A 27,540-nucleotide genomic window follows, 5' to 3' on the forward strand; every position below is an offset into this window, starting at 1 on the left:
ACAATTTCGTCTGTGAGGTGTGTGATAAGGGGAGATCCACTAATGCAACGGACATCCAGCATTGGAGTCAAAATTGTAGTTCATAGTGTCCCTGCTATGAACTCCAAATTCACTACTGCCTCTTGTCAGGAAGCACTCAATGGTGTGTACTCCGTCATCAGATTTCTCGACCTATCCTTGGGGCTGATATAGTGACCCAGTGGTTCTCCTGTGTCTGTTCCTGGCTATCCTTGATGCATTTCTCGGTTAAGAAGCGATACGCACTGTCTTCTACAGTCGACAGATCAACCACCCCCCCTGCAGGTCCGGGGATTAGAATAGGCCTGAGGTATTCCTGCCTGTCGTAAGAGGCGACTAAAAGGAGTCCCGCCCCCTCAAGGGGGTAGTTAGCGCCTGCGTCCGGAGACGGACGGTTCCACGACCTCTATTTGTGGTCATTTTGCTTTTTCACTTCTCGTTTCTTCCTTCCTTTCTTTGCTCTTCTCCATCTCACTGTCGTCCTTCCTCTTTCCCTTGTCTTCTTCTCCTTGCTTTCTCATTGCCTTCTTCTCCTTGCCTTCTCTGGTCTCCGCCTCGGCGTTTGAGACAGTCTGTCCTCTCTCTCCTTCTTCCTCTTCTTCCTTCCTCCCTCCCTGTGCGCGCCTGAAGGCCGACCCACGCGTTCGCACGCGTAGCCGGTGACAGGGTAACGCGTAATTCCCCGCCCTGGGTAGACAAGTAAGGCACGCACGTACCCCCTGGTAAAGGCCAGGCCCAGGGAGGGGTGATTGCCTGAGCTGATACCTTCTGACCATGCCGATTGGTCCCTCCGTCTGTTTCTCGGAAGGTGTGACCTGAGGTGTAAACATTCACCTAAGGCAGGAGTGCCCTCTGAGAGGGTCCCCACAAGAAAGGAGCGCGCCATCGGAGACGCTAACAATCATGGGGGATTCCTTCGCAATGGATTTCTCTTCCTCTTTCTCGACTTCTGCCCATAAACGGAAACTTGACCAGCCACTAGTGACAAAAGTACTACCGCCTGCCCCACAGTTCCTCGTAGTTTCTCGATCTGAGGACGGAAAAGATTTTTCCTCTGTCAACACTTTCGTTATCCAGAAGGGCATAGAAGCCATAGCCGGATCTGTCAAGTCGTGTACCAGGTTGCGTAATAGTACCTTCTTACTAGAAACTGAGAGCGCCTTTCAGGCACAAAAATTGCTTCGGGCCACACTCCTGTACACGTTCCCTGTCCGGGTGGAGGCTCACCGCACTTTGAATTCGTCCCGTGGTGTGGTATATACTCGATCACTTGACGGATTGACTGACGAGGAGATTCAGTCTTTACTCGCTGAGCAGGGCGTGACGGCTGTCCATAGGGTCATAAAAAAGGTCAACAATGACCTTGTACCGACTCGGACACTTTTGTTGACCTTCGACAGTGTTCAGCTGCCGTCGCATATCAAAGCGGGGTACGAGGCTATTTCTGTTCGCCCCTATGTCCCGACACCTACGCGCTGCTACCAGTGTCAGCGTTTTAATCACACTCGCCAGTCTTGTTCCAATGCGGCTCAATGTCACTTGTGGCAGGGATGCCCATGAGGGTGACTGTCCACCTCCGTCTCCTCGTTGTGTGAACTGTCGGGGTGACCATGCAGCGTCCTCCTGCGACTGTCCCATCTAAAAGGAGGAACGCTGTATCCACGAAATTCGGGTCAAAGAGAAAGTGCCCACCTCGGCTGCTCGCAAGCTATTTGCTAGTAGGAAGCCTGCGCTGCTCCCAGCGGGAAAGTACAGTACTGTCCTCGCCTCTCCTCGGACTACCATGGAGGTGGCGACGCAGACATGCGATCTGACCTTCGGCACCACGGTCGTCCGTTCGGCCAGTGCTAAGATCGCGCGGTCGACGTCTCCGCTTCCTCCCGTCACGCCTCCAACACAAGCACCTTCATCAGCTAGTGCCAAGACGAAGACCCAGAAATCAGATGCAGGGGCCTTCAAGAAGGAACCGTCCCGTGCAGACTTCCTACGTACCTCGCACTCCCAGCCGTCGACCAGTACTTCCACTAAAAGACCTTCCAAGAAGGCTCATAGGAAGCACAGTTCTCCTTCTCCTCCACGGCGCATTTCTTCTCCTGCGCCACCCAGCGGTTGCCGCCCCAGGCCGTCATCCGTTTCACCTGGCCGCACTGCTGGCGGCCGAACATCTGGCCGTCCACCGGCGGAGGAAGCTGCTCCTCCCAGCCATCTTAACGAGATGGCCGATGAACCTATAGAACCAATGGACGATGACGGTCCGCCTACTGATAGCGGCGGCAGTACTCGCTCGAAGGCAGGCCCTCAGCGGCCTTCGAGGTGGTCCCTTCTTTCATCTTCCTTTTCTTCTCACGATGGCACTTATTCACTGGAATATTCGCAGCATTCGCTCCAACCGAGAGGACTTGAATTTGCTGCTCCGCTTGCACCGTCCGCTCGTCGTAGCCCTCCGGGAAACTAAGCTACGCCCATGCGATCACATTGCCTTGGCACACAACACCTCTGTGCGTTTTGACCTACCCCCTGTGGTAGGTCTTCCGGCTCATGGAGGGGTTATGTTGCTGGTCCGGGATGATATTTACTACGATCCCATCACATTGCACGCCGGCCTGCAGGCAGTTGCCGTCCGAATTACTCTCCCCACTTTTACATTTTCAATTTGTACCGTTTACACTCCATTTTATACTAGTCCCGTCGAGAGTCTTCATGCTGAAGCCGGTGAATTGCCACTGCCCTACCGGCGCGATTTACTGCTTTGTCGGTATGCCTGTCGGCTACTGTAAATGCCCGACCACCCGTCTTATCGTTCCTTTTTTGACGACTCCCTCGATCGTCAATACGGGTTGTATCTCTCTGCCCTGCTACCCCCTGGAGTTCGCTTTCGTCGCCTCCTTCAACACCTTAATTTTTCACTCCCTGCAACCTTTAGAGTGGGCGAGAGCCACACGCCACCTTGGCTCCAGGCTCAGGTTCGCGTTCACCTTGACCTCAGCTCGCTCCCAAAGGAGGTTACCCCCGGTTCAGTATACCGCTCCCGTTTTGTCTAACTTCATTCGAAGTTCATTAATATGACCTTCATTTATACAGATGGCTGTAAGACCAATGACGGGGTCGGTTGTTCCTTTATTGTCGGGGCACAAAGTTTCAAATACCGGCTCCTCGGCCATTGTTCGGTCTTCACAGCTGAGCCCTTTGCCCTCTACCAGGCTGTTCTTTACATCTGCCGCCACCGTCATTCTGCTTATGTCATCTGCTCCGATTCCCTGAGCGCCATCCAGAGCCTCAGTGATCCGTATCCGGTTCACCCTTTCGTGCACCGGATCCAACGCTCTCTTCAGCAGCTGGTGGACAACGGTTCTCCGGTTAGCTTTATGTGGGTTCCTGGCCATGTCGGTATCCCTGGGAATGAAGCTGCAGATGCCGCAGCCAAGGCTGCGGTCCTCCAGCCTCAGACAGCTTCTTGTTGTGTCCCTTCATCAGATCGTAGCAGGTTCATTTGTCGGCGCATTTTATCGCTGTGGCATGCCGATCGGGCTGCACTTACGGACAACAAGCTTCGGGACTTGAAACCTCTTCCCGCAGCTTGGACGTCCTTCTCTCGGCGGGAGGAGGTAGTTTTGGCCCGGTTACGAATTGGACACTGCCGGTTCAGCCATCGCCATCTGCTGACGGCTGCGCCGGCGCCGTTCTGCCCATGTGGGCACTTGCTGACGGTCCGCCACATTTTAACGTCCTGTCCGGATTTTACTCCACTGCATCTTGATCTTGGCCTGCCATGTACTCTCGATGCCATTTTAGCGGATGACCCAGGAGCAGCTGCTCGCGTTCTTCGTTTTATCAAATTGACCAACCTGTCTACGGACATTTGATTATGCTGTTTTTTTAATCCTATGCCTGTAGATGTTTTATCATGTTTTCCCTTTTGGTTGCTGTTTTAAACTTGTGACTCGCGGTGCATTCCTAACGTAGTCTAGGCGCTAATGACCGTTGAAGTTGTGCGCCCTAAAATCACAAAAAAAAACAACCACTTTCGCCTACACACAGGCAGTGTGCAGTTAACTACTTACTGCCAAATGGATGCAGTTTACTCACAGCAGAGTTGGTGGTCATTGCTTGAGCCCTGAGTCACATTCGTTCCTGCACTGGTGAGAAGTCAGGTCAGCATGGACTGAGTAACCGTCAGGCTACTAACCTCTCCCCCATCTTCGCCCCTCCTCCCGTCACCTCCGGCTCTTCCCTTCCCTTTCTCCCCCTCTGGGAGTATGGTTTGTGCCTACGTCCGGAGACGGACGCTCGTAAATGTACCGCATTCTTCGCCTTCTCTGCTTGTATGTCTATATTCTTCCTTTGTCCTTCTCTTTTCCTTACCTCTTCTCTTTACCCTTTTCTCCGCTGCGCCGTTTGAGACCACTCCTCTTTCCTTTTCCTTTCCCTTTCTCTTTCTTCCTCCCTGTGCGTGTCTGAAGGCCGACCCACGCATTTTTGGCGTAGCCGGTGACGGGGTAACGCGTAATTCCCCGCCCGGGTAGACAGGTAGGACACGTACGTACCCCCTGGTAATGGCCAGGCCCAGGGAGGGGTGATTACCCGAGCTGATACCTTCCGAAAGTGCCGATTGGTCCCTCCGTCCGTTTGTCGGGAGGTGTGACCTGAGGTGTGAACAATCCCCTAAGGTAGGAGTGCCCTCAGAGAGGGCCCCCACAAGGGAGGAGCGCGCCATCGGAGACGCCGGTAATCATGGGGATTCTTCCGCAATGGTTTCCTCACCTTCTACTAAGTCTGCTCACAAACGTAAGTTCACTGAGTCTCAGCCACAGACAGTTCTTCCATCGTTGCCACAGTTCCTTGTTGTTTCTCGGTCTGACGAAGGTCACGACTTCTCCACGGTCAACACTTTCATTATTCAGAAAGGTGTCGACGCAATTGCAGGTCCTGTAAGGTCTTGTTCCTGTTTACGGAATGGCACCTTGTTGTTAGAAACAGTCAGTGCCCTCCAGGCACAAAAATTGCTGTGTACTTCTCTGCTCCACACTTTCCCTGTCCGGGCTGAAGCGCACCGCACTTTAAATTCCTTGCGTGGAGTCTTCTATGCACGCTCCCTCGATGGATTGTCTGACGAAGAAATTCAGCAATACCTGTCTGACCAGGGCGTAACGGCTGTTCATAGTTATGAAAATGGTTGACACGAACATCATTCCAACCCGCACTGTCTTCTTGACATTTGACAAAGTTCAACTCCCATCGAAAATCAAAGCAGGCTATGAGATAATTTCCGTTCGCCCTTACGTCCCAAACCCTACGCGTTGCTATCGATGTCAGCGGTTCAATCACACCAGCCAGTCCTGTTCCAATCCTGCCAAACGTGTTACGTGTGGCAAGGATGCCCACGAGGGTGCTTGTCCACCTCCATCCCCTCGCTGCATCAACTGTATGGGTGACCACGCTGCTTCCTCTCGAGATTGCCCCGTTTTTAAGGACGAAAAGCTCATCCAGGAAATAAGAGTGAAGGAAAAGGTGCCGACATTTGCTGCTCGAAAATTATTCGCCAGTCGACAGCCCACCGTGCCTCAGACAGGAAAATACAGCACTGTCCTTACTTCTCCTCAGCCAACAAAGGAGGCGGCCACGCACACTTGGGACCTCACCTTTAGTGCCACGGTCGTCAGATCGGCCAGCGCAAAGATCGCCCGATCAACCTCACCACTTTCGCCTGCCCACTCTCTGGCTCACCCTTCGTCGGGTTCTGCTAAATCTCGAGCCCAAAAGTCAGACACAGACTCCGAAAAAAGAGCATACCTGCGAAAATTTTTTACGTACTGCAACTTCCCAACCATCGGTTCCTCCTTCATTTAAACATCATACTTCCAAGAAGGCTACAAAGAAACCCAGTTCCTCTCCCTCTCCGCCAAGGCGTCTCATGTACGGCACCACATGGCAGAAATCGCCCTCAGCCGTCTTCTGTGTCGCCGAGGCGCACTGCTGGCGGCCGATAAACCGGCCGATCGCTGGTGGCAGGAGCTGCTCCTGAACAACCTATGGATCGGGATCTTCTGCCTTCGGCTGAATGCCATTCCATGCTGTCGGTGGCAAGCTCTGAGCAGTCGTTGAGTTGACAGCAACCTTGGTCACATTCCTCCATTTTCTGTTCACCCTATGTCCATTATCCACTGGAATATCCGCGGTATTCGAGCCAATCGGGATGAATTGTCGATCCTCTTACGATCCTACTCGCCGGTCATCTTCTGTATTCAGGAAACAAAGCTGTGTCCCCATGACTGCTTTGTTCTCCCTCATTTTCAGTCCGTCCGATATGATCTCCCCTCTGTTGAAGGCACTCCAGCACATGGACTCATGATTCTTCTCCATGATACTCTCCATTATCACCCAATCCACTTAAACACTTCCTTCCAAGCTGTCGCCGTCCGTCTTTCCCTTTCTGGATACACGTTTTCTCTTTGTACTGTATGCATTCCATCATCCACACCAATGGCACGAGCTGATCTCCTTCATCTTCTTGGTCAGCTTCCACCCCCCTATTTGCTGGTTGGGGACTTCAATGCCCACCACCCGCTTTGGGGACTCCACATCCTTGTCCACGTGGCTCCCTATTGCTAGACGTCTTCCACCAAGCGGATCTAGTTTGCCTCAACACAGGGGTCCCAATATTTTTGTCTGCCTCTACGACAAGTTTCTCATTTAGACCTTGCGGTCGGTACTGTTCATCTAGCTCGGCGCTTCGAATGGTTCGCCCTTGATGATACACACTCGAGTGATCACTTTCCATGTGTCCTTAGACTGCAGCCTCGACTGCAATATGTGCGCCCGCGACGCTGGAATTTTGCCCAAGCTGACTGGACACTTTTTTGGTCTCTAGCGACATTCGATGACCGTCACTTTCCCAGCGTCGACAATGAGGTCACACATATTACAGACGTTATTCTTACAGCTGCGGAACGTTCAATACCACGCACCCCCGAATTGTCCTGGCCGCCCCAGTTCTTGGGTGGAACGAGGCATGCCGTGATGCAATACGTGAGCGGCGACGTGCTTTCCGCGTTTTCCGCCACCATCATACTGTGGCCAACTGTATCCGCTATAAGCAGTTCCGTGCGCGATGCCGTCGTGTCATCCGCGATAGCAAGAAGGCAAGCTGGTAATCCTTTATTAGCTCATTTAACACCTTCACGTTCGACTCCTGCGCCACACCCAATCCCCACGTCCTTCGAGCTGGAACATACCGAAAGCTGACTAGGGACTTTACTCCTCCCTGGCGACCTTTCCAGACCACGATTTTCTCAGTTGTGACAGTCAGGTCGAATACCTCACGGCTGTTATCTATGCTGCCGAACGTTCCATTCCTCGTACTACCTCTTCTTCACGTCGCGTTTCCGTCCCCTGGTGGAACGAGGCTTGTAGAGACGCTGTCCGTGCTCGACGACGTGCTATACGCACCTTTCGCCGCCATCCTGCGTTGGCGAATTGTATTGGATACAAACGACTCCGAGCGCAATGCCGTGGAGTCATCAGACAGCAAAAAAGCTTGTTGGGCCTCTTTCACCAGCTCCTTTAACAGTTTTACTCCCTCTTGTGTCGTATAGGGTGGCCTGCGCCGGCTGTCGGGCATTAAGGCCCACTCCTCGGTACCTGGCCTGACCTCAGGTAATGAGGTCCTCGTTGATCCTGTGGATGTCTCCAACGCCTTCGGCCGGTTTTTCGCGGAGGTTTCAAGCTCCGCCCATTACCACCCTGCCTTCCTTCCCAGGAAAGAGGCAGAAGAGGCTCGGCGACCTTCCTTCCACTCGCTGAATCTGGAAACTTATAATGCCCCCTTTACCATGCGGGAACTCGAACGTGCGCTTGCACTGTCCCGGTCCTCTGCATTGGGGCCAGATGCCATTCACGTTCAGATGCTGGCCCACCTTTCTCCGGCAGGCAAAAGCTTCCTTCTTCGTACCTACAATCGCGTCTGGACCGAAGGTCAGGTCCCCATGCGTTGGCGTGACGCCGTTGTTGTTCCTATACCCAAACCCGGGAAGGATAGACACCATCCTTCTAGTTACCGCCCCATTTCTTATACAAGCTGTGTCTGTAAGGTGATGGAGTGCATGGTTAATGCTCGGTTAGTTTGGATTCTTGAATCTCGACGGCTACTTACCAATGTCCAATGCGGCTTTCGTCGCCGCCGCTCCGCTGTTGACCACCTTGTGACCTTGTCGACATTCATCATGAACAACTTTTTGCGAAGGCGCCTAACGGTAGCCGTGTTCTTCGATCTGGAGAAGGCTTATGATACCTGTTGGAGAGGAGGTATCCTCCGCACTATGCACAGTTGGGGCCTACGCGGTCGCCTGCCCCCTTTTATTGATTCCTTTTTAACGGATCGAAAGTTTAGGGTACGTGTGGGTTCCGTTTTGTCCGACGTCTCCCTCCAGCAGAATGGAGTGCCTCAGGGCTCCGTCTTGAACGTAGCCCTTTTTGCCATCGCGATCAATCCAATTATGGATTGCATACCACCTAATGTCTCAGGCTCTCTCTTTGTCGATGACTTCGCGATCTACTGCAGTGCCCAGAGAACATGCCTCCTGGAGCACTGCTTTCAGCGTTGTCTAGACAGCCTATAGTCGTGGAGCGTGGCAAATGGCTTCCGGTTCTCTGAAAAGACGGTTTGTATCAACTTTTGGCGATGTAAAGCGTTCCTTCCGCCATCCTTACATCTCGGTCCCGTTGTTCTCCCATTCGTGGAAACAACTAAGTTTCTAGGGCTCACGTTGGGCAGGAAACTTCGTTGGTCTCTGCACGTCTCTTATTTGGCGTCCCGTTGTACACGTTCCTTTAGTGGTTCATCTTGGGGAGTGGATCGCATTGTCCTGCTTCGCTTGTATCGGTCCATAGTCCGATCGAAGCTGGATTATGGGAGCTTCGTCCGCTTGGCCATCCCTCTTACGCCGGCTCAACTCCATCCTCCATCGGGGGATATGTCTTGCGACCGGAGCCTTCTACACTAGTCCTGTCGAGAGTCTTTATGCTGAAGCTGCTGAGTTACCATTGACCTACTGGCGCGACGTACTGCTGTGTCGGTACGCCTGCCGGCTGTTGTCTATGCCCGACCACCCCTCTTACCAGCCCTTCTTCGCCGGTTCTCTCGACCGTCAGTACGGGTCGTATGTGTCTGCCCTGCTGCCCCCCGGAGTCCGCTTCCGTCACCTGCTTCGACAATTGGATTTTGCCCTCCCTACCACCTTCAGAGAGGGTGAGAGCTCGACACCACCTTGGCTCCAGGCTCCGGTTCATATTTATCTCGACCTCAGCTCACTCCCAAAGGAGGGTACTCCGGCTGCAGTGTATTGCTCACTGTTTGTCGAACTTCGTGCTCGCCTTGCCGGTCACACCTTTATTTACACCGATGGCTCCAAAACTGACGATGGTGTCGGCTGTGCTTTTGTCGTCGGGGCCGCCACCTTTAAATACCGGCTCCTCGACCAATGTTCCGGCTTTACGGCCGAGCTTTTTGCTCTCCATCAGGCCGTTCAGTATGCCCGCCGCCACCGCCATTCATCGTACGTACTCTGCTCGGACTCACTCAGTGCTCTTCAGAGCCTTGGAGCTCCCTATCCGGTCCATCCCTTGATTCAACGGATACAGCAGTCCCTCCATTCTTTCGCTGATGATGGTGGTTCTGTCAGCTTTCTGTGGGTTCCCGGGCATGTAGGAGTGCCTGGGAAAGAGGCTGCGGATGCTGCAGCCAAGGCTGCAGTCCTCCTGCCCTGGCCAGCCTCCAATTGTGTCCCGTCATCTGACGTTCGTGGGGATGTATGTAAGAGGCTTGTGTCGTTGTGGTGGGATGCTTGGCCATCCCTCCCAGGAAACAAGCTCCGGGCAGTAAAACCGCTTCCAACTGTATGGACAACATCCTCCCGACCATCTCGGCGCGAGGAGGTTCTTCTGACCAGGTTGCGGATTGGGCATTGCTGGTTTAGCCACCGCTACCTGCTCTCCGGTGACCCAGCCCCGCAGTGCCCTTGTGGTCAGGCATTAACAGTGCGCCATGTTTTATTGTCGTGTCCCCGTTTTAGTCAATTTCGTGTTGTCCTGTCCCTGCCATCTACTTTACCGGATGTTTTAGCTGATGACGCTCGAGCAGCTGCTCGTATTCTGCGTTTTATAACTTTAACAGGCTTGTCCAAAGACATCTAACCTTTTTACTTACTTTATCTGCATCTTTATCAGGTCCTTCTGGTGTCCCCCCCCCCATCCCCTTGAGTTTTACTAGATTCTATGTGCTCTAACAACAGTGACTGGGCGCTAATGACCTCAGCAGTTGAGCGCCTTTAAACCCCACAAAAAAAATCTAGTTACGCCTTGGTTACATCTTCACCCCTTCCTCCCCTTTCCTTACCCCCTTTCCTTACCCCCTTTCCTTACCCCCTTTCCTTACCCCCTTTCCTTACCCCCTTTCCTTACCCCCATCCCGAATCCCTCTCTCCCCCCCCCCCCTCCCCTGCGGCTCCCACACCTTCTCCTCTGGGCGCTGCTCCCCCTCCCCAGCCAGAGAAGTGTCCCACTCCTTCGGCGTCGGCCAGTCAAGGGCGCCTCTCCCGGGATGCATCTTCCCGGCATCTTCCAGGCCAAAGGTCTGCTGCCGCGCGACGACTGCGAGAGCCGCGGTCTGTCGGCCCCCAGGTCGCCCGGTCTCTTTCTGTTCCTGATCTTGCTGCAGCTGGCTCCTTTATGCCACACAGCCCTCCTCAATCTCAGCCTGAAAAGAAGAAGAAACGTAAGTCCCGGGACAAAGAGCTTCTGGTTTCACTGGAGGTCCCTTCCCCGACTTCACAACCGGATTCTGACCTGTCGTTCATGGATGTCGCCCCCTCCTTGTCGGTGACGGGTGGGGACCCAGCTGTATGACTGGATTTAGCGTGTTCAGCCCTCATTTAAACCATCGTTCTGTGGTTCTCCAATGGAATTGTAATGGATACTATCGTCACCTTTCGGAATTGAAATCCCTTCTTTCGTCCTACTCTGCAGCTTGTGTGGTTCTCCAGGAATCTCATTTTACTGATGCTCACTCACCGACCCTCCGTGGGTTCCGTGTTTTCTGTCGAAATGGGGTCGGACCCTGGTGGGCTTCTGGTGGCGTTTGTACGTTGGTCCATACAGACATTGCTAGCACGTGGATTCCTCTTCAAACTACATTGGAAGTGGTTGCTGTTAGGGTCCACTTGGACTCTGAGGTCACAGTTCGCAATCTTTATCTCCCTCCTGACAGGACTATTACACCTGATGCCTGAACTGCCCTTCTTGAGCGACTTCCCCCTCCCTTCCTCCTCCTTGGGGATTTTAATGCTGATCATCCCTTGTGGGCCAGTGCATTTCCATCTAGACGAGGTCTTCTCATAGACCAGTTTATTTCAGACAATGACTCGCACCTTCTTAATGATTGCTCCGCTACTCATTTCAGTGCCGGTCATTGTACCTTTCATGCCACTGATCTTTCTTTCCTCTCCCTCACTCCTCGCTTCATTACAGTTGTCGCCACACGACGACCCTCGTGATAGGACCATTTCCCGTTGATTATCTCGCTCCCTTCCCGCTCTCTGGTGGACAGGTTACCTCGTTGGTCTTTCCAACGTGCCGATTGGCCTCTATACACTGCACAGGTCGTGTTTTCTCCCCCCCTGTTGGGTTGTATTGATGACGTCCTACGTGACGTGTCTGACGCGATTGTTCGCACTGCTAGCCTTGCTGTCCCGCGCTCATCTGGGCCATTTCGTCGCCGGCAGGTCCCATGTTGTATGGCCATTGCCATCTGTGATTGCCGTCGAGCTTTGCAACACCTTAAGAGGCATCCATCTGTAGCCAGCTTTACTACCTTTAAACGCCTCCGCACTAAAGCCCGTTATTTAATCAGACAGAGCAAGTGGATTTGTTGGGAACGATTCGTTTCTTCCCTTGGTTCTACTGTCCCTCTGTCATGGGTATGGGCTACACTTCGCTCTCTGAGGTTGCCATCGGCCATCCACCCTCGCAGGCCTTCACCTCCCAGATGGCCTTTGTATGGACCCATTAGTTCTTGCAGAACATCTTGCGACCCATTTTGCAGTGGCATCAGCATCAGCCTCCTATCCAGTTGCTTTCCTTCACCAGAAACAGCGGGCTGAAGCTTCCATCTTCTGTTTCGCCCCTTGTGAGTCAGAATCTTTCAATGAACCTTTTACTGAATGGGAATTTCTTTCTGCTCTATCTTCTCATGATACAGCCCCTGGCCCAGATTCCATTCATAACCAACTGCTTTGACATCTCAGTGCTCCACAACGGCAACATCTTCTTCGGGTGTTTAACCATATCTGGCTCCAGGGTGACTTCCCTTCTCAGTGCAGGGATAGCATCGTGGTTCCTGTCCTTAAGCCTGGTAAGAACCCCCTATCTGTTGACAGCTATCGGCCAATTAGTTTGACCAATGTTGTTTGTAAGTTACTTGAACGGATGATCTGAGCACCAGGCTATAGACAGACAAATATGCTAGCGTGTGCATAAATTTCTCGAAGGTGGTCTGTGGAAGGCATGTACATAGATGAAAACACTGGAAATTAGTATAATCAACCTAACAAAAACTACACAATGCATTACTGAGAAAAAGAATAAGCATTGATCTGAGAATAAAGCAAAATATTCCCAAAGCATTTTGCATTGTTAAAACTATACGTTAAGAGATTGAAAGTTCTTGTTCATAGCGTTAATGAGCTTGTCATTGCAACGCAACAGATGTCTGTAGAATCAAAATTCCTGATTCATCACATCTGTAATACAAAAACTGGCCAAATGACGTGTCTAGTGAGAATTGAATGAGACTATTATTGAAACAGTTGAGCCCATGTACTTCGCTTCAGTGTATTCATTACCGAGATGCAGCATACTGTGGATAAATGTACACCAGACCAAACTTTCCTGATAAATAAAAAGCAGATAAAATACACAAGCAGCACCAAACACTATAAATAACAAAATTTGTGTATTACAGTTACGCATGTTGTCTCACGGAAAGAAAACTTCACTCAGTTCTCAATTACAATAGTACCAATCACTAAAACTTTCTAAGAAATGTCGTACAGGTAAAACACTGAAATTGTACACAAATTTCTGAGCTACGTTTTTAAAATTACTTCCTACACGCTGCAGAAACTCCTTTCACCCCGTCTCCCAGTACTTAATGCTTAAAAATGAGTAATTTATCCATTAATTATACAAATTAACAAGTATAAAATGCATGTAAAAATCCTTCGTAAGTATGTAACTAATGCAGTATCGCATTTTTATAAAAATTTTAAAACGTATGTTGTCGAAAGTGTGAAACTCTTGTTCCGGAAACGAATTTACAGGATCTAAATAAATATTACCAGAGGCTGACGGGCTGACCATATAGGTACTACAAGCAGACCTCCGTGGTACTCTTAGAAGTTACTAGGCAGAATTCTTAGTATGCCTTTGAGCCTGAAACTGTCCACTTGAACACAGGGAATATCCGTCTTTGGAGGACGACTGCGGTAGAGTAGATTAAATGCACTTAAGATAATGCAGAGGAAGTTTACAGGAACCTGTCCCTAGGACACTTGGAAACGAAACGAGAAAATGCCGATCACAACGTTTCTGTATGAATTTTGTCAATTAAGTGGTAACTAGTGCAAGCGACGAGTTTGTAACACCAAACCACTGCTTGGAGAAATACACAAATGACACTATGGGGGCAAAGAATAGGGGCAAGAAAATGCTGATAAATAAAGCTACCCAAGCAATATACTTAAATTTTGATCGGCTTTGAATATGTTGCAATGTAGTGTAAGATAATTAAGATGTGCCTATAAGGCCGTGAAGAGTGAAAGCACCCCCTTGGAAAAAAGTTTGTTTCCGAATGAATACTGTTGAAACGATATCAGATACTTCAAATAAGTTCTGTCGTTTATATGCATTACAACGGAGCATTCAGATTTGTCCAAAAAGTATTTTGTTACGTCCTGCGTGCTTGGTGCGCAATATGAGTGCACTCAGCGTATTTTACCCCAACATTTCTACACCACCTCATTGTTGTCTAGCTAAAATGTTAAAACGTAAAAAATTTCAAATGAAAATGACTAAATCTGAATCTTACAGCTAGACAACAAAATATAGCAGATGTAAAAAAACATTCAATAAAAGATTAAAAGAAAATCATTAAAAATATAGTTATGTATCGGGTGATCAGTCAGTATAAATTTGAAAACTTAATAAACAACGGAATAATGTGGATAGAGGTAAAAATTAACACACATGCTTGGAATGACATGGGGTTTTATTAGAACAAAAACAAAGTTCAGAAAATGTCCGACAGATGGCGCTGGACAGCAAAACGTCAGTGACTGCGCATGACAATCGTGTATAAAAGGAGCTGTAATGAGAAGAGGATCAGTCCTATGTCACCATCCATAACACCGATTCCTACACCTTTTTCCCTTCCGCCGGTGTGCCCCAAGGCTCCGTCCTCTCCCCCCTTCTGTACCTGTTGTACACGGCGGACATGCCGCCGCCGTCACCCCCCGGTCCACCTTCTCCAGTTTGCCGATGACACCGCCTTCCTTGCCCTTGCCCCCACCCTGCAACGCTCCCAACGCCTTCTCCAATCCCATATTGACCGGTTCACCGCTTGGTGCAACCAGTGGTTGCTCAAGGTAAATCCCTCCAAAACCGAGGCGATCATTGTAGGCAAAACCACCCCTTCCTTCCGCCTCCTTGATTTCTATCTCACCGTCTATGGCCGTCCCATCGCCCTCACTCCCACCCTTAAGTACCTTGGCGTCACCCTCGACCGTCGCCTCTCCTGGACTCCCCATCTCCAGACAATCCAAGCCAAGGCACGTTCCCGACTCCGTCTCCTCAAGCTCCTTTCCGGCCGTACGTGGGATCTGGACTCCTCCACCATCCTCCACACCTATAAATCCCTCATCCGCCCTATCCTTTGTTATGCCCATCCAGCATGGATCTCCGCTCCCCCTACCTTTTATAAATCCCTCCAAATCCTTGAACGCCATGCTCTCCGCCTCGCCTATCGCATCAGTCTCCCCTCCCCCACGCGGATCCTGTATGATCTCATCCCCTTCCCCCACCTCCTCCTTTTCCTTGAAAGGATACGGATCCTGTACACCTTCCGTAAACTTGATCCTCCTCACCCACTCGTATCCTCGATCCTCTCCCATCCCCGCCCGCTGCCACGCCTGTATTCCCACGTCCCGCCCGGTCTCCATCTCTCCACCCTCCTTACCCTCTCCCAAGGTGGCTTCCGCCAGCTCCCCCTCCCTGATGATGCCCTCCTCCCCTCCATCTACCCCTCCTACCAACTTTGATCCTCCCGCCCTCCTCCTGTGCTTGCTCCTCTGGGCGCCCTCCCTCCCTTCTCTCCCTTTTTCCCTCCCTCCCCCTTTTCTCCCCCCTCCTCCCCCGATCCTCCCCTCCGCTGTCTCTCTCCTCCTGCCCCCGTCTCCTCCACCATTGGCATCCTTCTTCTCCCCTCTCCCCCACCTCACCCCTGTTTCCCCCTTGGCAGGTCCCCAGACTCGCACACGCTACGTGGACATTCGCGCGCCGGAGATCACCGCCATCAGTGTTTCGTGTGCCGTCGTGTTTAGTGTTCAGTGTTCACCGTCACACTCCCTCGTTCGCCAGTGCCATTGTCTTCTTCAGTGTTTGTGCGTCGTCCCATCAGTTAGCAGTGTGGATTATTGACGAGTGTGAACGGCTCCGTGTTTGTATCTCTGTCTCCCGTTTTATTGCCCACCGTTCTGTCACTTCTGTGTCTTCTCCTGTTTTTGCTGCTTGTTTATTCTATGGCTGAAGAGCAGCGTAGTGTGCTGCTGACAGCCTGCCTATTGTACAGGCTTTAAAATAACAATAAAGTAAAAAAAAAGAGGATCAGATGCGCCAGCAGTCGCAGCATGTTGACGATACCTGAAAAGGCGCTTTCAGTGAAGCTGTATTATCAGAATGGGGAATTTGCTAGTTCAGCGTTACGATCCTATCGCCATATGAAGGGGATTCGAACGGGTAAAGGTCCGTTAACAAATGCAGCTGCGGGGAGAATGATTTCGAAGTTCGAAGCCAAGGCTTGTTGAGACGATAGAGCCCGTAGTGGCCGACCGAGCACAAGGCGTAATGCTGCGGAGACAGTTCAGGAAGAAATGGATACTGTAGCGGGTTCGTCTATGCACGGGGAAGTCAGCGCTCGTGCAGTCGCACGTCGCACCGGCATTCCATACACTACTGTTTGGTTTGCCCTCCGATGCTATCCGTACAAAATCCATCGGCATCATGAACTGTTACCTTGCGATTTAGTGAAGCAGAGGGCATTTTCGGTGTGGGCGTTTCAGAAGATGGCGGAAGATGACGATTGGTTGAATAACGTTGTGGACCGACGAAGCTCATTTCACGCTCAGAGGGTCTGTCAACGTCCACAACTGCAGAATTTGGGCTACAGAAAATCCTAAAACTGTCGTGGAGACTCTATTGCACGACGAGAAAGTCACGGTAGGGGTTGGATTTACATCTACCGTTATCGGGCCTTTTTTTCTTCGAGGAAATGCGTGATTCTGGTTTTGTAACTGCTACCGTGACGGGTGAGAGGTACGGCGATATGTTACAGAATCGCATCATCCCCAGCCTCGCTGGTAAACACCTGCTGGAACGTAAGATGTTGATGCAGGATGGCGCTCCACCCCATATTGCTAGACGCGTGAAAGATCTCTTGCGCGCGTCGTTTGGTGATGATCGTGTGCTCAGCCGCCATTTTCGTCATGCTTGGCCTCCCAGGTCCCCAGACCTCAGTCCGTGCGATTATTGGCTTTGGGGTTACCTGAAGTCGCAAGTGTATCGTGATCAACCGACATCTCTAGGGATGCCGACAGACAACATCTGACGCCAATGCCTCACCATAACTCCAGACGTGCTTTACAGTGCTGTTCACAACATTCCTCGACTACAGCTATTGTTGAGGAATGATGGACATATTGAGCATTCCCTGAAAAGAACATGATCTTTGCTTAGTCTTACTTCATGCTAATTATTGCTATTATGATCAGATGAAGCGCCATGTGTCGGACATTTTTGAACTTCGGTATTTTTTGGTTCTAATAAAACTCCATGTCATTCCTCGCATGTCAATTTGTACCTCTCTATCTATATTATTCCGTGATTTATTCAGTTTTCAAATTCATACTGACTGTTTGATCACCCAGTATATAGCATATTTATCTGGAAAATACTTACTAAACAACTCAGCATGACAAACGGCGTCCATGTGGACATATTTCTGGCTTTTTACTGACAAATGCGTGTATGGAATATCACTTCACATAACGCTGAATCTGGTATTAACGATGTTTCTGCCTATGTATGTGGGTGTAAGCAAAGTACTTCAGCTTTCGGAGGAGAACGTTGGAGATTGAAATTTCGTGAACAGATCACACAACTAAAAACGCCCTTGTTTTAACGATTTTCATTCCAACTATCTTGTCATATCCGTGATGCTCCGCCCTATTTCACCATACTAATAAACTCAATGTTCTCCTTCCTTACTTTCTGGTAAGGATCCCATGTAGCATAGCACTACTCCAGTAGACGCTGAACAAGGGTAGTGTGGGCTCTCTCTTTAGTAAACCAGTTGCATCTTCTAAGTGGTCAACCAATAAAACGTAGTATTAGATTTGCCTTCCTTGCGGCATCATCATGACCATTTCAATTTAAGTTGTTCGTAATTCTAATTTCTAGGCATGTATTTGAATTGTCAGCCTTTAGATTTGCCTGATGCATCGTGTAACGGAAATTTAACGGATTCCTTTCAAAATCAAGTTGGTGACCTAGCACTTGCCATTTTTCGCACAATAGATATCTTGTCTTAATCATTTTGCACTTGTTTTTGATCTTCTGATGACTTTACTACACGATAAATCACAGCATCAGCTCCAAACAATCTGAAGATTGTCTCTTAAGCTCTTCTGTCACTCCACCCACCAGATTCCTCCAGAAACACTTTACGATCAAAATTTTCACGTTTCCTTTTCATGTGCTTCTGGCCATTAGATCCCATTTGGGAGATGGAAGTTCGCGTAAACTGTTTCGCAATTCTATCTTTATTGCATTTGGTCCGCTCTGCCACAGCAGTCACCCAGTGAGGGACATTTCCGATGTTAAAATGGACAGCTTAGGTCTCAAAGGCATACCAAGACATCTGCCTATTAACAGCTAACCATCAGTCCCAAGATCTGCTTGTAATGGTGGTATGCACCCGATGTTTTTGCTGAAACTCTAAAACCATCAAAATGAACTTGCTGTAGACCAGGACCAGGAGATGACGTACATTTCCCCTGGGAACACCAGATATCACTTCAGTTTTACTCAATGACTTTCCGTCAGTACGAATAGTGACCTTTGACAGGAAATTAAACAGCACTATCTCGACTTATTCCCAACGCTCGAACAGAACTGTGTTCAGAATTTCTTGCGCTCCTGTTCTTTATCCCCCCCCCCCCATAGTTAAGTCAATGGTTCATTCGTATAAATCTCCAGGCAGTGGTTTGGCATCTTTTAATGGCTTTCATTTCCTGTAAAGTTAAGACACGGACGTGTGTGTGTGTGTGTGTGTGTGTGTGTGTGTGTGTGTTCGTCGAATGGTTCTTGGCAAGATGGAATAGTATGGACCTTCTCGTCTGTCGAATTCTTAAGCGTTCATTCTATGACATAAAAAGACAAGTACTCATACAAAATATACACAGATGAGATCTGAAATGAAATCTTTGTCACGCAATATCTTTCTTATAAATTTTCTAAGTAAGCTCCTGAAATCTAAAACTACTCACAAATATCGATCAGGGATATATTCCTATATACACTGAAGAGCCAAAGAAACTTGTACATCTGCCTAATATCATGTAGGGCCCCCTCGGGCACGCAGAAGTGCCGCAACACGACGTGGCGTGGACTCTACTAATGTCTGAAGTATTTGTGGAGGGAACCGACACCATGAATCCTGCAGGGCTGTCCATAAATCCGTAAGAGTACAAGGGGGTGGAGATCTCTTCTGAACAGCACGTTGCAGGTCCTCCCAGATACGCATAGTATGTTCATGTCTGGGGAGTTTGGTGGCCACCAGAAATTTTTAAACTTGCAGTGATTCTGGTGCTGCAGTGTAGCACTGTTCTGCTGGAATTGCCCAAGTCCGTCGGAATGCAAAATGGACATGAATGGATGCAGGTGATCAGAAAGGACGCTTAAGTACATGTAACCTGTCACTCGTGTCTAGACGTATCAGTGGTCCCATAACACTCTAACTGCACACGCCCTCACATTAGAGCCTCCACGAGCTTGAACAATCCCCTGCTGACACGCAGGATCCATGGATTCATGAGGTTGTCTCAAAACCCATACACACCCATCCGCTCGATACGATTTGAAACGAGACACGTCCGACTAGGAAACATGTTTCCAGTCATCAACAGCCCAAAGTCTGTGTTTATGATCCCAGGCGAGGCGTAGAGCTTCGTGATCTACAATCATAAAGGATACACCAGTGGGCATCTAGCTCCGAAAGCACATATCGATGGTGTTTCGTCGGGTGGTTTGCGCGTTGACGTTTGTTGATGGCCCAGCATTGAAATCTGCAGCAATTTGCAGAAAGGCTGCACTTCTGTCGCTCTGAATGTTCCCTTCAGTCGTCGTTGGTCCCATTCTTGCAGGATTTTTTTTTTTTTTTTCGGCCACAGCACTGTCGGAGATTTGATGTTTTGCCGGATTCGTGATATTCATCATACACTCGTGAAATTGTCGTAGAGGAAAATCCCCACTTCATTGGAGATGGTATCTCATCGCTCGTGCGCCGACTAAAACACCACGTACAAACTCACTTAAATCTTGATAACCTGTCATTGCAGCAGCAGTAACCGGTCTAACAATTGCGCCAGACACTTATATTACGTAGGCGTTGCCGACGGCAGCGCCGTATTCTGCCTGTTTAAATATCTCCACATTTGAATACGCATGCCTATGTGTTTCTTTTGCACATCAGTGTATTTCTCCCTTTATAAGAGAATTTCTGACTCTTCGTATTACAACAAATTACAACTATGTGCTATGTTTTGACCTCATTTAGTCTAGTGTACAGATGGAAGAACTGAATGGCATAAGTTTTCTATGCATAAGGAGTCTGGGACTGTGTATGAGTTCTGAAAAACGACACATTACGCTCCTTTCGTGGCCTTTCCCATCAAGAATTCGCGAACTCCATCAATTCTTTCCTGTACAGGCTGCTGTTATGTAGTGGATGATCATAATATTATCTCCAAATAACTGGTCAGCATTCTGTGCTACAATGGACCACTTCATTAAGTCATCTTTAAACTTTGAGCATGTGCATTACTCTCATGTTATGACTCTCGGACACAAGAATATGAAAGTTGGTCAACAACTGTTTCATGTATCTCTCTCTGATGTTCAGTAGCGGGTACCTTATCGAAGACAGGCTCACATTCATACCTGCCTTTTATAGTCCTCCCATTCAACGTGAAGCAAATACTGCCTGATAAAATAAGTGAAACATCGAGGAGGAGAGGAGGAAATGAATTGAAACTTCAAAACTTGGGAAGGTATGTGATACTATTCCATTGACAAGATAGTCAAATATATAAAGAATTTGTCAATATGAGCCCACTTATCAGTATGGCATTAAAGCCCCTCTGGCCTTGATACATGCAGCGATTTGCTTGGGAAGGGTTTCAAGCATCCTTTGCACTCTCTCCTGAGGCCAGTTGACTCTCAACGGATATAGCAGCTACTTTATATCCTCCATAATGGCAATGTGACACGGTTGACGTCCAAACTAGTTTCATGTATCTTCTATTGGGGATCTTACTGACCATAGGAGTACCTCAACATTACGCAGACATTTCATACACACACATGGAAAAACTGTACTCTGGTACTGTCGCATGAGGACTCAGGGTGTCAACACACTATTGTTGTGCTGTCAGTTCCCTCACTCAGTACTGACTGTGACCTGAAGGTGTATGTGATGTTTCTCCACACCATGACTCCAGGAGTAGCACTGCCCACTGCCATGTCGCTCCAACAACTGGAAAATGGGACCACCTCAGGCCGCCGCCACACTCGCATACTATGGTCATTTGGGGCAGTGCAGAATCTCAATTCATCACACAGAACACAATGGGACCTATTCATCAGTTCAAGCTTCATGGTCAACACACCACTTCAAAACATCTGTTTCTGTCGTGGTGTTAACGGCAGCTTATGCATGGGGCTCTAATTCCCTACTCTGGTTGCTACTAACTGCCGTCCAGTGGTGCAAGATAATACAGGATGTTGCAGGGAGTCCATTGCGTGTTCTTGGATTCCAAGTGCACATGTGAAGGAGTTAAGATGGTCTTGGTGCACAATAGGGCGATCTTTCCTTGTGGTGATCAGATGTGATCGACTGGAGAATTGACAAGTACTCCTACCCTTACTTTCCCTTGCAGTCCGTCAACAGGCCATTGTCACATAGGAATGCCCAATAAGTCTGGACATTGCAAGATCATAGTAGATGGTCTCATGGAGACCCACAATGATGCCCATATCAAACTCTGTAACGTGCCGATAATGCTGTGTCACACAATTACCAGGCATATTCGTGTCTTTCACGGCGATAACCTCTTAAGTCCCATTTGAGAGGACGACTGATTTGGATCCACATCCAATCATCCAGATTTAGGTTGTCCATGATTTCCCTAAATTAACCCAGGCTAATGCTGGGAAGGCTTCTTTGAAAGGGCACCGGCGATTTTCTTCTCCATGCTTACAATAATCAGAGCTTGTGCTCCGCCTCTGACCTCTGTCTACTGGACATTAAACTCTGATCTTTATCCCTTCATTTTTTCAACATCTGAAGCTATTCACTTGCATTATATACCAGTGTGACCCAAGCTGGGATCGTATTATTGTCAGGAAGCCGAGCGAAGGGTGGGTGTGAATTTAATACCTTATTTTTTGGGCCATAAAAAATTAGATAACTTTAGTTGCTACCCATGTACGAGGCTAGGAGGGTAGTAACCTTCAAGCAAATTTTCATCCCTCACCCCCGTTTTCTTTTACCAGTAACAAGCGTACCATTATGAAGTATTAATGCGATAATAAGGGACAAAATATATGAGCGTGAAACCATGAACTCACCCATACATGACGATTGAAAAAATCGAAAAATACTTGTTTCCAAATTTTCATAACAAAATTAAGGGTGCGTCTTATCGTCTTAAAGTTCTCTGCCTTGTGGTCTGAAAAATATACGAGGGTCACTCCAAAAGAAGTGCACACTTTTCTGTAAAAATAGTTTTCATTCTGCATGTGTGAAAGTTTTACAGTGTGCAAGTACATCCTTCCCGCTTGTCTTCAAACTTAGTTCAACCTGTGCTCCCGTGAGTGGCGCCATCACAACATGTCTTCAAGATGGCTGCTACTCTTGACGTTCGTCAGAAGCAACGTGCTGTCATAGAATTTCTGTGCTGTGAAAACGAGAAGTGGGAAACATCCACAAGAGGTTGAAAAAGGTGTATGAAGATGCTGCTGACAATCGCAGCACAGTTAGTCTGTGGGCAAGCAGGTTACGAGATGAAAGCGGGCACGGCAATATTGAGGATTGTCCTCGTAGCGGCAGGCCTCATACTGCACACACTCCAGACAATGTGCAGAGTGTTAACGAATTGGTGACTGCTGACAGATGCATCACAGTGAACAAATTGTCACGCTGTGTTGGGATAGGGGAAGGAAGTGTTTGCAGAATACTGAAAGTGTTGGCATTAAAAAAGGTTTGTGCCAGGTGAGTTCCCAGGATGTTGACAGTGGCTCACAAAGAAACAAGAAAAACGGTATGCAGCGAACTTTTGGAACAGTACAAGAATGGTGGAGATGAATTCATTGGAAGAATTGTGACAGGTGATGAAACATGGTTCCATCATTTTTCACCAGAGATGAAGAGGCAATCAATGGAGTGGCATCATGCAAATTCAACCAAGGAAAAATAATTCAAAACCACACCTTCTGCTGGAAAAGTTATGGCTATGGTGTTTTTCAGTTCCGAAGGACTCTTGTTTGTGGACGTCATGCCAAGTGGAACCACCATAAATTCTGATGCATATGTGACAACACTGAAGAAAGTTCAAGCTAGACTGAGTCGCATTCGACCACATCGGAAAAAGCAGGATGTTTTGCTGTTGCACGACAATGCACGGCCACATGTCAGTCAAAAAACCATATAAGCGATCACAAAACTCGGATGGACAACACTGAAACATCCGCCTTACAGTCCTGACCTGGCTCCATGTGACTATCATCTCTTTGGGAAACTGAAAGACTCTCTTCATCGAACAAGGTTTGAAGATGAGGACTCCCTTGTGCACGCTGCCAAACAGTGACTCCAACAGGTTGGTCCAGAATTTTACTGTGCGGGTATACAGGCGCTGTTTCCAAGATGGCGTAAGGCAGTTGAGAGGGGTGGAAATTATGTGGAGAAATGAAAATATTGTTCCTTAAGGATGCATCTACACCCCAAAACTTTCAAACATGTAGAATAACAGGTGGAGTTTAAAGAAAGTGTGCATTTCTTTTGGATTGACCCTCGTAGTTAAAATAGTATTCTTAACCAATTATTTACGCATATGTAGCTACTGCAATAATGCATTTTTTTTCATCATAATACTGTTGAGCTATTCTCAGCAGATTAGGACAGACAGAACATATGATCAGTGAATATCACGCAGGCTTCCGCCCACATCGTTCCTGCGCACAACAATCTGGAACCAGAAGATGATACTGCAACACCGTCAGTTGAACTGCACAGTAGTCGGCTTCATAGATTTCTAGAAAGCATACGACTCCATTCATCACACCAGTCTGTTCAATACACTTCGTGAATATGGCGTAGATAATAAATCTACTTCATTATTTGAGCAGACTTTAACAGACACAACCGCAAAAGTAAAACTCATGGAAGAAGTTTCTGAACCTTTTTATTTGTTGCAGGGACAACCCTACAAAGGAAATGGAAGAGCTTACAGGCCAGTTACACCAGAAAGTAATTAAGACAAAAGACCGAAAAAAGGTATGTTTGTGCAGCAACTGGTAGGAAGAAGTAAACCTCCTTCGATTGGATGCGATTCTCAACAACTGACTGTAAGAGCACTATCTCTAGTACTGAGAACGATGATTAGCAATATTTCCTTTGCAGATTCTCTCTTATCTATTTGCACCAAGGACTTTGCAGTATTTCCACTAGATTTAATGCCCAATAATTCCAAAACATCAAGTTTTCTAATTAAACCATCATTGAAGCATAAAATAGCATCATAAACCCCAAATTTGAGGTTTGTAAGCTGATCAAATACAGTTTTCAGTAACTGGTTCCAAATGACAGAATTTACACATTCATTTAAATTTTGGGTTTTCCAATGAAGACATTTCCTCATCAAGGTACCTTTACAAAGGTCTGTAAATATGGGTTTAATTTCATTCATTACTGAAGCAGGTAAAGAATGTTTGTGGTCATATCGGGAATACAGCAGTGTCCGATTCCACCCATCTCCTTTGACCCATGATGTCACCAATATGGCGGAAGCGACCATTCTCAACGTCTCCAATATGGCGCCTATGACGTTATTACATAAACATGACAACAAACACCTCCCTTTAAAAATATAATCAAACTAACGGGACCAGCACTTGGAAATTGGGGGTATTTGGGTGGGCACAAAGTAAATATAAACACATACACACAATATCATCCCAAACCATACAAAATGACGACATGAAAACGCCACAAAATTCCCAAATTCCGCTACACTTACAATATCGGCCACTTCCCTTCACCTTCACAGCTCAACCGCAACTGTCGATACCACAAAACCAACATCTAAAACAAGAAAAATTGGAATCACACTTCCCTTCACCTATATAGGTAAATAACATCCCACGATACCAAAACAAACATACCTATGATGACAAATTGGAATCGGTCACTTACACACACACACACACACACACACACACACACACACACACACACACACAAAGAAAAACACAACCAAAACAAACCCCCAACTCGCATATTCCACTTTCATGCGCCGCATTTCACTATATCCGCCACAAGCCCAAAACGTTACAGAAACTTCATGACGGACAACATGTCGTCCACCATTTCAGCCTGCAGACGTGCACAATTAAACTTAGAAGTCATATCCATACCTAACAAAAGAAGCTACTAATTGAATTAGAAGACTTACAGCAAGACAAACAGCAAACGAATAACATCAAACGACACCGCAATATCGTAAACACAACGGAAACTTAATTCTTAACTCACTGAAACTAATTTCGGTTCTTCTACAACAGTCACAACCGATAAACGCACACTTCAAGCACCGACACCCAAATGAACCCAATATACCACATAACATGCGGATCATACATGCACACACCACTAGACGACACCACCAACTGCAACAAGATGACATCTACAAACACAACACACTTATAGACTAAGCTCCGCACTGTCATGACATCACACACAACACCCTTACATCATAGGACAAAGCCGATGGGTTGGATCGGGTGCCTCCATTGACCCATCATACCTGGCTCTTCTCCTGTACGTGCACCAAGTGTCAGGATCATTAGGGCAAAGACCGTGCACTGGATTTTCATTTGTGAAAAGCTTATGGAAAAAGATAGCCCATACAGCTTTTCTCATGTTTTCTAAATTCCCTACGTTTATTCTTATGGCCAAGCCATAATAATTCTGTAATCTATCTATTTCAAGATTTGTCAGCCGACCTTTACCACCTATCTCCTTACCATCTTCCGATACTATTTTTTATTTTTCTTTCAATAATCTTCTCAACCTGGACCTCATTCTCTTCTGGACATGCCCAATGCACTTTAATTTAGAAATTGTGACATTAGAACCATAGGGTTTTTCTGCACACACCCAGTCACAAGCCTTGCTGTCACCATCCCCTAAATACTGTGTGTATCTGACACCTCTGTTTGCCACTGAACGATTAAAAATCCTGAGAACTCCTGCTACTTTCATCCCACCACTTGGAACAGTATAATTCATCTAACAGTTATGTTCATGCTCTTTCTCAGTTCCACTGCCACAAGTTTTACAGTACTTATTTGGAATCTATACATCAATTACCTTGCCGGTATCAAATGATGTAGCTGCCACGACACTATTTAGTGAAGTGCGTCCACGTTTCTGCCAGCTGCCATCAAAACATGCACAAATATCATCACTTTCACTGTCATTACTTTCCTTGAGTGCTTCTTCAGCTGCTTCCTTCACTGAGATGTTACAAACATCAGCAAAAGCAATACCAGTAATATTATTGTAAGTCATAAATTTTGCAAGAGGATTTGGAATGTCAAGTAATGCGCATAAGACTTTTCCTGGCTCCATCCCTTTACCAACTGATCCGAGACCATAAAGTATCCTTATGTTGTTTTCATATAAATTATTATTTGCTATTTTTGATGTCATTGTTGTAGCAACTACACCACATTTTGTACGAGTCAATGTCAGGTTTGACACAATCACTTTACGAAGATGCTGATTCTCACCCAAAGAAACGTCACCACCATATATTCTGCACACAGTATTTTTGGAAATGAAATCACACGGTATGATAAGGTTCACCATAATATTTTCGAACGAATGTCCATCTCGCCACAAGGTGACTGGGAGGATATGCCTTGAAGACACTGAAGTTTCTTTCTTGATGTGCTGATTTTCTTTGTGCCTAACATTCTTGTGTCCTTTCACCCACTAACCCCATTTACCGTTACGTATTTATTTCCTCTGAATTTTAATTTAGGCGAGAATTTCTTTATTTGCGGCATTTTTATGAAAACACGCGGAACCAAAAAAAATACAAATCAACACGTATTTCACTCACAACAAAAATCACTAAGTACAACCATTATCGCTCGAAAACAATAACAAACACGATCGGAAAAACGAGTATCGATGGTAGATATCACAATCTAACATAACAGTCGCGACACTCACTGCTGTAAAAGTTGTTACCGTTCGACAGATGGAGCGACACTAGCGCTCCAAGCGGCGAGTAAGGTGAACATCAGAGGCGTCGTAAGGATAATGCCTGTTTTGCATCCACTTCCTACGTAATTTACGAAATATTTGAGTTATTTTCTTGCCTCCAAGGGTTTGTGTAGTATCAGAAGGCATATATGTGTCTAAAAATGATTCTAAAATAAGCACAAGTAGTGACAAAAACCATGAATCGAGTGGCAAGCTACAACACATTCGTGAAGAAACACTTGTGACGTTGGAGAGAATTGCAGCTTACCTCGTTGATATAAAAAGAATATAAACACACAGATTCACACGTAAGAAGCACAGACATGTACCTCTACATGCAAAAGCGATCAACAGTTCATTTATCATTCTGT

At 47.6% G+C, this 27,540-nt stretch overlaps 1 protein-coding gene across 1 annotated transcript in view; it reads left to right on the forward strand.

The window, feature by feature from the left end:
* The window catches only part of LOC124722448 (aquaporin AQPcic-like), a 69,726-nt gene extending 45,573 nt beyond the window's left edge, over nucleotides 1–24,153 (forward strand). Inside the window, exon 5 of the mRNA XM_047247609.1 lies at nucleotides 24,094–24,153. Within this exon, the coding sequence (XP_047103565.1) occupies nucleotides 24,094–24,153 (60 nt within the window). The remainder of the gene's footprint in view (nucleotides 1–24,093) is intronic.
* Nucleotides 24,154–27,540: the final 3,387 nt, after the last annotated feature.

The sequence above is a fragment of the Schistocerca piceifrons genome, chromosome X (assembly GCF_021461385.2).
Source record: "Schistocerca piceifrons isolate TAMUIC-IGC-003096 chromosome X, iqSchPice1.1, whole genome shotgun sequence".
In the NCBI taxonomy this organism is placed as follows: domain Eukaryota; kingdom Metazoa; phylum Arthropoda; class Insecta; order Orthoptera; family Acrididae; genus Schistocerca; species Schistocerca piceifrons.